Source organism: Podarcis liolepis (assembly GCF_965112155.1).
Source record: "Podarcis liolepis genome assembly, chromosome: 6".
In the NCBI taxonomy this organism is placed as follows: Eukaryota; Metazoa; Chordata; class Lepidosauria; order Squamata; family Lacertidae; genus Podarcis; species Podarcis liolepis.
Window position 1 is genome coordinate 49,585,362 of NC_139559.1, and position 12,436 is coordinate 49,597,797.

Consider the following 12,436-nt stretch of genomic DNA (forward strand, 5'->3'; position numbering starts at 1 on the left):
CAGACCAACACGGCTACCTATCTGTAACTAACTATATTTTACATAATTGAGTGCCATTGCAGCAAAAATTGCTTCTTGTTAGGAGCAAGACACATGCTCATCAGAGATGTTCCATAGAAATGCTGACTAGATTACTGTGAGATCAGATTGTTGGCTGGAGAATAGGAAAGTTCTTCAAGTTCCTGTTGAGAATTAGAATGAGCCTGTTCGGAGAAGAGTTTTGTTTGGCAGGCACAGCACTGCACCTGAAACAAATGATTTAGCTGCATGTGTGTGAAGAGGAATTAAAAAGCAAGAAGGGATTTTTAATAAGATCCTGAGAGCAACCGCAATTTTTTTTTTTATTAAAGGTACAGTGGTGCCTCGCAAGACGAAATTAATTCGTTCCGCAAGTCTCTTCGTCTTGCGAGTTTTTCGTCTTGCGATGCACGGTTTCCCATAGGAATGCATTGAAAATCAATTAATGCGTTCCTAGGGAAACCGCCTTCAGACCAGGTCCGGGGACAGTCTGTCCCCGGACCTCTTCTGAAGGCTGGGGGGGGGGGGACAAGGGCTTTTCTTCCCACCCCCAGCATTTTAAAAAACCCCGGGACAGCGGAGGACTTCTCCGCTGTCCGGGCGATCTTAAAATGCTGGCGGGCGGCATTTTAAAATCGCCCCGGGACAGCGGAGGACTTCTCCGCTGTCTGGGGCGATTTAAAAGCCCCTGGGAAGGCAGGCAGGGGGGACAAAGACTTTCGCCCCCCGCCCGCCTTCAGAAGGTGTTCCCGCCCCGCCGCCCGGCTTCGGAGCACCGTTCCGAAGCCGGGCGGCGGCGGGAGGTGTTCCCGCCCCGCCGCCCGGTTTCGGAGGAGCCTTCCGAAGCCGGGCGGCGGCGGGAGGTGTTCCTGCCCCACCGCCCGGCTTCGGAGGAGCCTTCCGAAGCCCGGTGGCGGCGGGAGGAGGTGTCCCCGCCCTGCCGCCAGGCTTCGGAGGAGGTCCGAGGACAGTGGGGAAGACGCGCTGCGCTTCCCCGCTGTCCCTGAGATTTCCCTATGGGCTGTCGTCTTGCGAAGCAAGCCCATAGGGAAATTCGTTTTGCGAAGCGCCTCCAAAACGGAAAACCCTTTCGTCTAGCGGGTTTTCCGTCTTGCGAGGCGTTCGTCTTGCGAGGTACCACTGTACCTTGAATCCTCTCCATGAGCACATGACTTAACTGTCCTTTCATTTTTCTATGCTGCAGACAGATTCAACACCTCTATCCACCCTCATTTTTGGAGCTGGCTTACAAGTTGTTGTATAGAGAGGTAGCTTCCCCTGTGGCTTCTGGAGCAATTGCTTTGAAAGCAGAGTTAGCTCTTTCTAAGCACAGGATCAACATAACTGAAACTTAGTAGGATGGGATGTGGGGTTGTTGGCCTCAGGCAGAGGCTGTGCCTGAGATTGTTGAAGCATGTGCTGACACCAGCAACCGGCAAAAGTAGATGATTCTATGATTTCCCAAATGAAAAAGCTTGTGTGTCTGTCTGAGGGCTGTCATGTGTGCTGGGATGGGTTTTCAGGTTTTTGCTGATGCTATTGTTTCCCTGCAGAAATCTTGCAATAACAAAACCTGAAAGTAACTGTGGATACTAACAATACAGGTTGGGGCTGTCAGAGGTTGCTCAAAACAATCCCTCTGTGAAGCAAGACTTGATTGATTTGATTAAAAACTTGCTTCTCCCTACAACTACCTCAGGCACACTTTGGTATAGACCAAACTCCCCTCTGTTTTGGGGGCTGTGGATCAGAACACCAGGGAATGTCACTTCATACGATGCTAAGCAAAGGTGGTCCTGAAAATTCTTTCCCATTTACTTTATAAACCTGATTTTGGAGTCTACCAGATGTGCAAGAGGCACTTGTTGAGCCTGGGTGTGTGGAGAGCAGGGGAAAATGGGCTTTACTTGGAGGAGAGGCCTTTGGGCACTTGCAGGTGAGTGAAGGGGAGGCTCACAGTTTTAGCTCATAAGAGCTTGTCTTGTTGCAGGTGGACCTGTCCTCCCTTAACCAGGAACGTCTTTGTGGCCCCCAGGAGCCCTCCGGGAGGAAACTGGGTGTCTCTATGGTCACTGCTGACGTCGGACTTGTCACTATGATTCGGCAGGGGATTCTGGCACTTCAGCTGCTGCCATCCAACTCCAGTGCAGGTTAGTTTAAAGGTCTTCCTGAAGGTGGGATTGCTAGGGAAAGCATGGGGGGGGGGAGAGTTGCGGAAGTTTCAAAGCCATCTGTTACGTGTGAATGACCCAAGGGAGCTGAGAGGAGCCTTAGCCTGGCTCTGCCCAAGAGTATACAAGACTGAAAAGGTGATCCACTTTTCGAGGCTTAACAAATCAAGAGGTTTTGAGTCTTGGCCTTTCTTTCTCTGAAAGTCAAGGTTGTTCCCACTACAGCGGACTTTACCGCTTGATCGTCTTGCCTCGGGCTGCTCCCTAAGTGCTATCTGAACAACATAGCAAAACTTTTCTTACAGCTTTCAGTCTACCTGGGGAAAGGTAGAACTTTTCCTTTCTTTTTTCAGAATTGTCACATATGCATTTTGTGGGTCTTTCTTGGAATGATGATAGATAGATAGATAGATGATAGATAGATAGATAGATAGATAGATAGATAGATAGATAGATAGATAGATAGATAGATATAGATATATACACACACAGAGAGAGAGAGAATGAATCTTGTGAATCTGAGGAAGCTACTGCATGCCTCCTCTAGAATTAAAGTAGCCATTCTCTAACCCCTATCCATCAATTGTATGTCTCCCTTGGGATTTAACTCTTAGATTCCTTTTAGAATGCCTGCCCTCTCCCATCTACTGCTAATATTTGTTTGTTTGCAGGGATTATCGTGATCACAGATGGTGTCACCAGTGTCCCAGATGTAGCAGTCTGTGAGACTCTGCTCAACCAACTGCGCAGTGGGACTGTGGCTTGTTCCTTTGTTCAGGTACTGTGGAAGTGTGCTGGTGACAGGCACATTAGTTCTTTACTGTGCATGCACTGTGATCAGAGCTAACCCAGCCAGCCTTCAGGGGAAAACAAGGCTGTTGCCTGTGGTGCCCAGCATTCCAGAAATCTCCACCTTTGCCACATAACTCTTGGCAACAGTTTCCTCTTGCATTTCTGGATTTACCTGCTTTCCCAATGCCTGCTGGGAGGTGAACTGGGACTTCTAGTAATGCTGCCTAGGAATCTGGCGGAAACACTTATTCCAGGTGGATTTTTGTGGTACACAATTGTGTGGTAGCTGAGGCTGAAATTCTATAGTTGCGTACAATTCTATAATCCTTACCTAGGATTAAGTCCCAGTTGCAGCCCAGCACTTGCCTAAAAGTAGATCCTGTTTGAAATACTGTATATTGGGCTTGCTTTTGAGCAGGCATGTATAGGATTGCACACCTAGCTACTGAAAAGAAAAGCCTAAGTAAGAAAACAGGTTTTTTTTGTCAACCTTTGATTTTTTAATATGCTGCTAATTTTACCCAATATATGGTAGAACATGGGGAGACCAGTGCTCCCCCCCCCCTAGAAAAATAGGTGCCAGTAATCACTGTGAAGTTGTTACAGTAAGTGCCACACTTTTTAGCAAGGAAAAAAGAGGTGCTGGGCCTGCGTACCCTTGAGTATCCCCTGGGGGGGGGAGCACTGAGCAGAGGGATTTCTGTTTGCTTACAGCAGGGGGAATTAAGAATAGATGGGGCAGTGACCTGACAGCTATGTAGATGTTGCTTTCTACTAGTGCAGGGTTGCATCAAGGTTTAGACCTGCACAGACACCCCAGATAACTTTGCAGGTGTGTCCATGAAGCTTCAACCACACTGCCGCCTTGACGCTGCCATGTCCCAGTAAATGGCAGTAACACTAGTCTTGGAAGGCCAGTGGCACAGCACAGCTCCTCCACACCATCTAGTCTTGGCACCAGTTGTTCAGCCTATGTACTGTTGAAAAATGAGTGAGTTCACCTATACGCCCTTCTCCTGTATCCTTGAGAACATTGTCTTGAACAATCAGTGAAGTTTAGAAATTTGAATTTGTGCATTGCCTATTACCGAGGTAATGCCGCCTTTGGTTTTAAATACCAAAGCTTTTTTTTAAAAAAAAATCAAACCAAACTACTCAGATGTGACAGGTGTCAGCACCTGAACTATCCTCCCTAAAGCAGTTCATATTTTAAGCAGCCCACTAAATAAATTCCTAACCATTTATAACAGCAGCCTGCACCCTGTTCCAGGTGAATTAGTGAACTAAAAGGTAAAAGTAAAGGACCCCTGACAGTTAAGTCCAGTCACAGATGACTCTGGGGTTGCGGCGCTCATCTTGCTTTACTGGCCGAGGGAGCCGGCGTTTGTCCGCAGACAGTTTTTCCGGGTCAAGTGGCCAGCATGACTAAGCTGCATCTGGCACAACAGAACACTGAAACCAGACCAGCGCACGGAAACACCTTTTACCTTCCCGCCGGAGTGGTACCTATTTATCTACTTGCACTTTTTTGCCGTGCTTTTGAACAGCTACGCTGGCAGGAGCTAGGATCGAGCAATGGGAGCTCACCCCGTCATGGGGATTCGAACTGCCGACCTTCTGATCGGCAAGCCCAGGAGGCTGTGGTTTAAACCACAGCACCACCCGCTGTGCTAGACAGTTAAAATTCTATTCTCATGCCCAACTCCCTGGATCATTGCTCCAAGGTATCAACTAAGCAGGGACCTATAGTACCTTACTTTTCAGGCCTTGGTCTAAAAGCAAGAAGAAATACCTACAGAAGGAGCTAGGAGTTGCAATGCCCATTGCACATATAAAGCCAATCCTCTTCCTGTAGTTTGGGAGACAGGATGATTGCGTATATGTAGACTAATGTGAAATGGGCTTGGTGAGAAAATTGCTTTGTGTGTTGCAATCAGGAAGGTGCTGTCGTCTTCACTTCTGGAGCACAAAGTGAAATAATTGCATGGGTTGAAGCTGTAGAATTATTATTTTTTTGCATTGTGCACCCAGCAGTTTGGCATACACTTCGGCAGGATGGGATGAAATTGAGTTCATTACAATATAGGTGGCAGGAGCTGTTTCAAGGGAAAAGCGTCATGTGATTTTCTTTCCCCAGGTGGGTGGAGTCTACTCTTACGATTGCAGTTTTGGTCACGTTCCCAATGTGGAGCTCATGAAGTTCATTGCCATGGCAACGTTTGGTACATACCTCTCCACGTGTCCTGAGGTGGAGCCTTCTAGTTTGGACCTAAACGTCTACCACAAAGCTTTTCTGCTGTACTCCTTTCTGCGCAGCGGGGAATCGCTGAACCCTGAGTATTACTGTGGTGAGCTTATTCTGCATGGAATTCAGAAATACTCCCCATCTTACCCACCCTGTCTTCACTAGTTCGAAAGGCCAAAGAACCTTGAACATGTCTGAAATGTGTAAATGCATAGTAGACCACCTTTGCAAGATGGATTTTGCATGAGATTGAAGGATGAATAAGCAGGACTGTGGAAGCTCTCAGCTATTCTTTGCCTCATTTTTAAAAAACAGTTGGCCTAGAACCGAACAAAACCAAACAAAACAGCACGGTTTTGTTTCATAGACCTTTTTCAGTTTCATGCATTTATATACCACTTAATATTTAATATATTATTTTATATATGTGTGTGTGTGTGTGTGTGTACACACACACACACACACACACACACACACACACACCATAGACATATCACATCTGAAATGCAACAGCACCATATAATATAGTGAAATCTTAGTAAAGCAGAAATGTAGCAGCACACTTTTAAAAACATCTTGAGGGTTGAGTAAAGCTTATCAGAACAGATGAATCTTCATTTGAAGCTCATCAAATGTGGTGCCTGCCATACTGGGAGGGAAATCCAGAGGGTCAGTGCTGTCACAGGGAACACCCGCTTCTGATAAATTATTAGATGACAATCTGTTGGTGACCAAATTGTTGGCAGACCCTCCACTAAATATCCTAAGGTTCAGCTGATGCTGAAGAGGTCTGCATTTCAGGAGTAGTTCAGGGCTTCTCCATTCTGCTCCTTTTAAAGAAGAAAAGTGTGGTCAATTCTAAGCATGTTATTTTAAGCATCCTACCAAGTACAGTTTGTCTCCATCCTAGACTTCTAGCCTTAGCATTTCAGTTGTGTGGTTGACTCTTCCTAGTAGCTGCTGGAGGCCCTTGCAAAGTGCCTTGGGACCTTCTGTTAAGGGTGGGAATAACTGGCATAATTGTCTACTGTCGTTGCAGTGTCCCAGCACAGGCTGTTCAATGAACACCTTGTTTCCGCAAGCAGCAACCCTGCCTTGGCTATGAGGCGGAAGAAGCATACGGAGAAGGAAGTACATGCTGATCTTATCAGTATCATCTCTGTCCGGCTGCGAGAGGGTTATAGTATCCGCGAGGTCAACGTCACAAAAGGTGACTTCCAGTAATCTTACTCTGCTTTATGAAGTGTGGCCAGTGTTCATCTGATGCCCACTCAGACATTACCCAGAGCAGGTTCTGGGGGCCAAACGGAGTCCTCCAATCCCCTCAGTTTGGCCCTCAGGACTTTCCTCTGGCCACATCCCTCGATAGCCTTGCATTGCACAGCTGAGTGTTTTTCGAGTTTTGCCTGGCTGGAATGTGTCCTTGGACTCTGATTATGCCTCCTGCTTACTGGGATGAAGGATAGGGCAGGGGTGTACGAATGTGTGTAGGAACTATCCTCCTGTACAAAGGTAAAATTCGCATTTGCTGCTTTTGCTTCTGTCCCCCACCCACGGCTAGTGTGTGATCCCTGGAAAGCTGCCCCGAAGGTAATGTGGCCCTTGGATTGAAATGTTCCCCATCCCTTATCCAGAATATAGCTCAAGCCCACCATATACCATCAGGGGTCTTCTTACTGCCCCCTAAGAGCGAGTGTGGTGGGACGGATGTAGTATTGGGTCTGAATGTGGTGACCTCAGGTTCACATTCTAGCTCATCGGCAAAGCTTGCCAGAATGTCTTGGCTCTGTTTGTCTATCCATGTATCCAAGAACTTCATATAAATCAGCATAAATATTGGGTGCTCATGGACTATGGGCCAGTTTAACACACCATCAGTGTGCAAAAGCTTGTAAGCATGATGGAACTGTATATATCTTCTCCCCATCCCTCCCACATTGTACTCAGCTTAAAGCTACTGTGGGAACCTGTGGCCCTACAGATGACCGTAGACTCCAGATCCCATCAGCCCCAGTGGTCAAGGGTGATAGGAGTTGTAATAGAACAACATCTGGGTGGCTGCAGATTCGCTATCCCTTTCTTAATCCCATTTTCTAGGTGTGTGGTTTTTTTTGGGGGGGGGGTTCTGTTAAGAAAAAGATCTTGTCTCCATAGAAGCTAAAAATATCTTTTTTTAAAAGAAAAGGAAAAAGGGGCAAGGAGCTGAGTTTTTCATCATCAAATCTTGTGCCATGCCATATTTTGACTAATATATTATGTATATGGACACAATGGAGCTTTTTTGGCTGTTAGTGTGTGAATAAAAAGTAGAAAGCTAGAAAAGAGACCAGAAACCTGATGCAACGGAGGCCACGCAGTGCACAGAAACTTCTTTTTCCAGAGTCCCAGCACATTTTGTGCTGTGAGGCCAAGTATTCTTCAAGGGAATACTTTCTGCCAAATGTAGCTGCATGAATAAGAAATTCAAGCATGCACAGCAGATAAGTGGATGTTTCTGTGTTAGATTCAGAAACATGCAATTTGTCTCAAATGCACTGGGATTGTTAGTCTGTTGAAATAATAAACATTATACTCTCCCTATGTAGTCCGTGGCCCATGGGTCTAAAAAACGAGATAGTTGCTATCATCTGGGGTGAATGAGCCAAGTAAAATTATTGACCATGTTATCTTTCACGGAAAAGCACTTTAATTGTGTGTTCCTGATCTTAGTCGGCTCTGTTAAAGGTCCTGAATCTGTGCCTCTTTGAGAAATGATGCATGCACATCCATCTCAAGGCGTAGTGCAGTGGGGGTGGGGGCAAGATGGGACGCTGACTATAACCCGTTCTCACAATCTTACTGCATGCATATAGGTGGCACTCATCTAGAAGTGAAGTTAGTCCTGTTGTGGAAGCACAATATGAGAATTGAATACTTGGCAGTGGCCCCATGGCCCTTGGACCCTTCTAAACGTAGCACATGGGTGGAAGTGACTATGGAGGGCAGCTATGACATTTTGCACGACATCAGCTGCACCATGCGGAAACCTATCACCAGCCTGTACCGCACAACTGTGATACGCCGCTTCTGGAACACTTTGCAAAGGTAAGTCTGCTGGCGCCTGCCCTGTTACTGGGGTGGTGGCCCTCCATATTTCCTTCCCAAAGGCATCATGGGCAGTATGTATCTTCTTCTTCTTTGAAGCTGTGTATTCACTCTTAAGAAGCAGTTCTTCCACTGCTGCTCTTAAACTTGTTGTTTTCCATCTCTGGTGCTGGACAGTGGCTGGGCACAGAAGACAATTTCATTACATGAGCAAAAGAGTTATCGCTGCTTGTAAGGAAAGTATGAATAGGAGATGGTAATTGTCTCTGGTAGATCAGCATTGACAATGCACTGGTGTAATGTAAATGTCACTGGTGGGGGTGATGTTGTCTTTTCAGCATCAACCAAACAGATCAGATGCTGGTTCACCTACAGTCGTTTGACAGTGTGCCAGAACACTTCACAATCCCTGAAAGCACTAGAAATGGAGTGCCTCTCTTCTACATTCCTCCAGGATCAACAACACCGGTATGTTGTTTGCTGTCTCTGATCCTTGACTGAGATAATAGAGGCACAGCTCTTATATCTAATTTAGCTGCCTGCCTGCCGAGCTCTTAGAGTTGACTGCCTTATGCTGATTTGCATGTCGAGGGGGAGAGGGAAGTACGGGTATTTTGTTCATCCTACTTTCAGGGGTGGATGATATTCTGCAGTATTGTATTTCAATTATGTTGTAACTCTTTGGTAGGGTACTGCATGAACCTGTTCAGTTCTACTGTGTCTAGTCATACAGTTTCTTAGGTATTCCCTTCTGAGTTATCCCAAGTCAACCTGTATAGATGTGCATTTTTTAAGACCATCAATTAAAGATGGTGTGTGTGTGTGTGTGTGTGTGTGTGTGTGTGTGTGTGTAGGTTCTTGACTATATAGAGTTATTGCTTCTTATGCAACAGCAGGTTGCAAGCAGTAGACCAGGGGTCATCAACATCTGGCCTGGGGGCCGGATAAGGCCTGAAACCCTCGTTTAGCCAGCCCGCAGCGACACCCCCCCCCCCCCGCTCTTACCGGCGCGGTTTGGGGACCCACTTCTGGGTTGGAAGAGCACCGGAAACAGCTTGTGCGCATGTGCAGGGGCCTGCTACGCGTGCGCACACGCTATTTCCGGTGCTCCTCTGACCCGGATGTGCACTGGAAATAGCCTGTCTGCACACTTACGGGCACATGCTCCCCTGCCTTTTGGCCCACTGTGCGATTGTCACCAGGCCGAGGCAAGAAAAGCTTGCCGACCCCTGCAGTAGACTTTATTAAAATGACAGTTGCAGGCGTAGGTTAATCCATCAAAACCTTGCAGAAGGAGTATCTAATCTGAATTCAAATACCAAACAAATATTCTGGAAACCATCGGTTGACTAGGTAAATAATACAGTTCTTGTTTGCCTGTCCCTTACTGTGCTGCTTGATGTGCTGTTCTGTGTCGCCTTTGTATTTGGCTACTGCAGTAGGGAAAATTCCAAAAGATAAACTCTATTCCTCACAATCCTTTTAACCTTATTATTTGCAATAACTTTGCAGCTAATTTCTTATTTGTTTTTAAATGCTCATTTTCTTAATTTTTTATACAGTAAGCCCAGATCAATTGTATACAAATAAAAGGTAAAAAATTGTAAAAATATACAGTGGTGCCTCGCAAGATGAAATTAATTTGTTCCGCGAGTTTTGTCGTCTTGCGATTTTTTTCGTCTTGCGAAGCACGGTGTCGGGAAAGTTTTGGAAAAGCTTCAAAAATCACCAAAGTCTTTAAAAACCTCAAAAAAGGCTACCACACCGCGTTCTATGAGTTGCTCCTCGAAGTCAAGTCGCAACTGTATTAACGGTGTTAAGAAAAAGGAAATAAACTTGCAAGACGTTTCTGTCTTGCGAAGCAAGCCCATAGGGTAAATCGTCTTGCGAAGCAGCTCAAAAAACAAAAAACCCTTTCGTCTAGCGAGTTTTTTGTCTTGCGAGGCATTCGTCTTGCGAGGTACCACTGTATAACGAAACCAGAGCTTCAACCTAGCATGCATGATCACTTCTAACTGCAAAATAAATGTGTAATATAGAGGAATGCAGATCTGTGTAAGAACTCTCAGTGCAACACATTTGTCAAACCTCCAAATAACAGATGTCTGAGTAATAGGTCTAACCAAAAAGTTTTGTGAGGATCCGGGGTCTTGCAGGTACACCTTGACCCACCAGATAATGCAAAAACAGACCCCATGCACATGCAAAATTATCTCTCTTTATTTTGCCTCACAACACACAATGACGTTTTGTCAATTTTTCAGCTAATGCAACTAAGCATACCTTTGCCTACCAGCCTTGCATAGTGAAAGAGAAAACTGAAATAAGGGCAAGTCCTGGGTCAGGAAAAGCTCTGGTTAAGAATATCCGTGATTTCTTGGAGTAGTACCACAGGTCAAAATCACCACAAATGAAACATTGCACCAGTTTTACCGCATCCCTTCCCAGTACAGCATAGACACAGTGTTATTCATGCAACCCAGTTTAACCAGGATAACGTCCACCTGTATATTAGCTCCAGTGTGGTCTCTCTTAACTTTGCAGACACAAACTTCAGTGACGTCTTTGACCACACAGCATTCCAGACATTTCCCTTGATTTCAGGTCCACCTCCCAAGTTCTGCATAGGCCCTTAGTTGTGCCACATAACTTGGGAAGCAAAATCCTGTATGCAACACGGATATCAAACACTTGATGTCTTGGACTTCCCCTGAGCACTTTAACGTCATACCGAGATATGGACCTTGGAGAAGTTGATTTCAGTTGAACTAAGATGTCCCAGCATGGTGCAAAGCTACTTCCCATTTAATGTTTGATCTTTGGTGAAAAGAACAGCTGCTCTATACAGACCTTTATCGTCCCATCCTTTGAATTGGTTTATCTTTATCTGAAAAACAGGTGAAACAAGAAGGGGTAACAAAGGTAAATGGGTGGAGTGGGAGTCAAAAACAAAGCCCATTTCTTCCACATTTTCAGGGTCACTCAGTGGACTGGCTATTGCTTTCCTCTTTGCCAAGGACAGTTTTTGGGAAGGGTATGTCTCTGCCCTTGGGGCAATCTGGACGAATTTCAGTCAGAACCAATGCTACATCCAGATTGTCATTTACTAAATAAGATAATTGTCGGAGTGAGGCGTTCACAAAGTAAAGGAAGGATTGAACTCTGATTAATAAGAATACACACAGGGGCTTGAACCAGCAAGACTCTGGGAAGGGTGCGTATAATAGTCTCTCTCTCTCTCCCTCCAGCCCCTGGCCCAGGTCGTTTTATTCACAAAAGAGCTTTTTACAGAGTCTTCGTAAGAACCAATCAGATTTCTTCTGAGCATTTCCACAAACCCCATGTGGGAACAAAGTTAAACTACCAAAACTAATTAAGCACACATATTTCTGGGGTAAACAAAGAGCAGAACTACAAAGGAGAGCATTTGGCAACCCCAGAGGTGATAAACAAGCAATTTACATATTAAAAGGATGGCCAGGAGGACAGCTATCATTATCACCTTTATGTGAGATCTGTTTCCTGGCCCTAAGATTAACATCCTAAGATTAACATATCAGAAAAGCTACATCAAAGAAGCTGCCCACTGTCTTTGATGACCCAGGAGCCTGCCTGGTGAAGCAACTGGGCTGTGTACCTGACTTGTGAAGAAAGAGAAATGGAACAGGGATGCAGAGGTGTGGATTGATCAAGAATCATATCAAAATAGTTTAAACCCAGTCAACACATTGCTTTCATTGCTGACACAGATGGCTTACTCAATATTTGTTATAATTCCTCATGGTAATCCCACCTGACCCCACACTCTGGATATTTGCACTCCTACATCGGAACTGGCATGATTCATAATAAAACTGAAGGTTTGGGACCCCCTTCCACCCCATTCCTTGTTTGATATGTAATGATTTTGCTCATAGGGGCCTCTGCCTTCCCTTAATAAAGCCATTAAGCAACTTTTGCCATTGTCTAATCACTCCATCATCCAACCAGATGGGGGGGAGCATGTGGAATAAGAACAAGAATCAAGGTGACAAAGATGCTTTTACTGCTGAGATTCTCTCTAACTAGGTGAGATTGAGAGCTCCATCTGTGTAAGTCGGTTTTGACATCTTTCACTAGTGAGTAA

At 45.5% G+C, this 12,436-nt stretch overlaps 1 protein-coding gene across 6 annotated transcripts in view; it reads left to right on the forward strand.

Moving 5' to 3' along the window:
* The window catches only part of SZT2 (SZT2 subunit of KICSTOR complex), a 79,034-nt gene that overhangs the window by 13,924 nt on the left and 52,674 nt on the right, over nucleotides 1-12,436 (forward strand). For 5 of the 6 annotated variants that reach the window (XM_083510742.1, XM_083510746.1, XM_083510743.1 and 2 more), the window contains exons 6-11: nucleotides 2,009-2,168; nucleotides 2,861-2,967; nucleotides 5,119-5,329; nucleotides 6,266-6,436; nucleotides 8,079-8,310; nucleotides 8,649-8,778. In XM_083510742.1, coding sequence (XP_083366868.1) covers nucleotides 2,009-2,168; nucleotides 2,861-2,967; nucleotides 5,119-5,329; nucleotides 6,266-6,436; nucleotides 8,079-8,310; nucleotides 8,649-8,778 — 1,011 coding nt within the window. The remainder of the gene's footprint in view (nucleotides 1-2,008; nucleotides 2,169-2,860; nucleotides 2,968-5,118; nucleotides 5,330-6,265; nucleotides 6,437-8,078; nucleotides 8,311-8,648; nucleotides 8,779-12,436) is intronic. The other variant, XM_083510745.1, reaches the window with a different exon arrangement.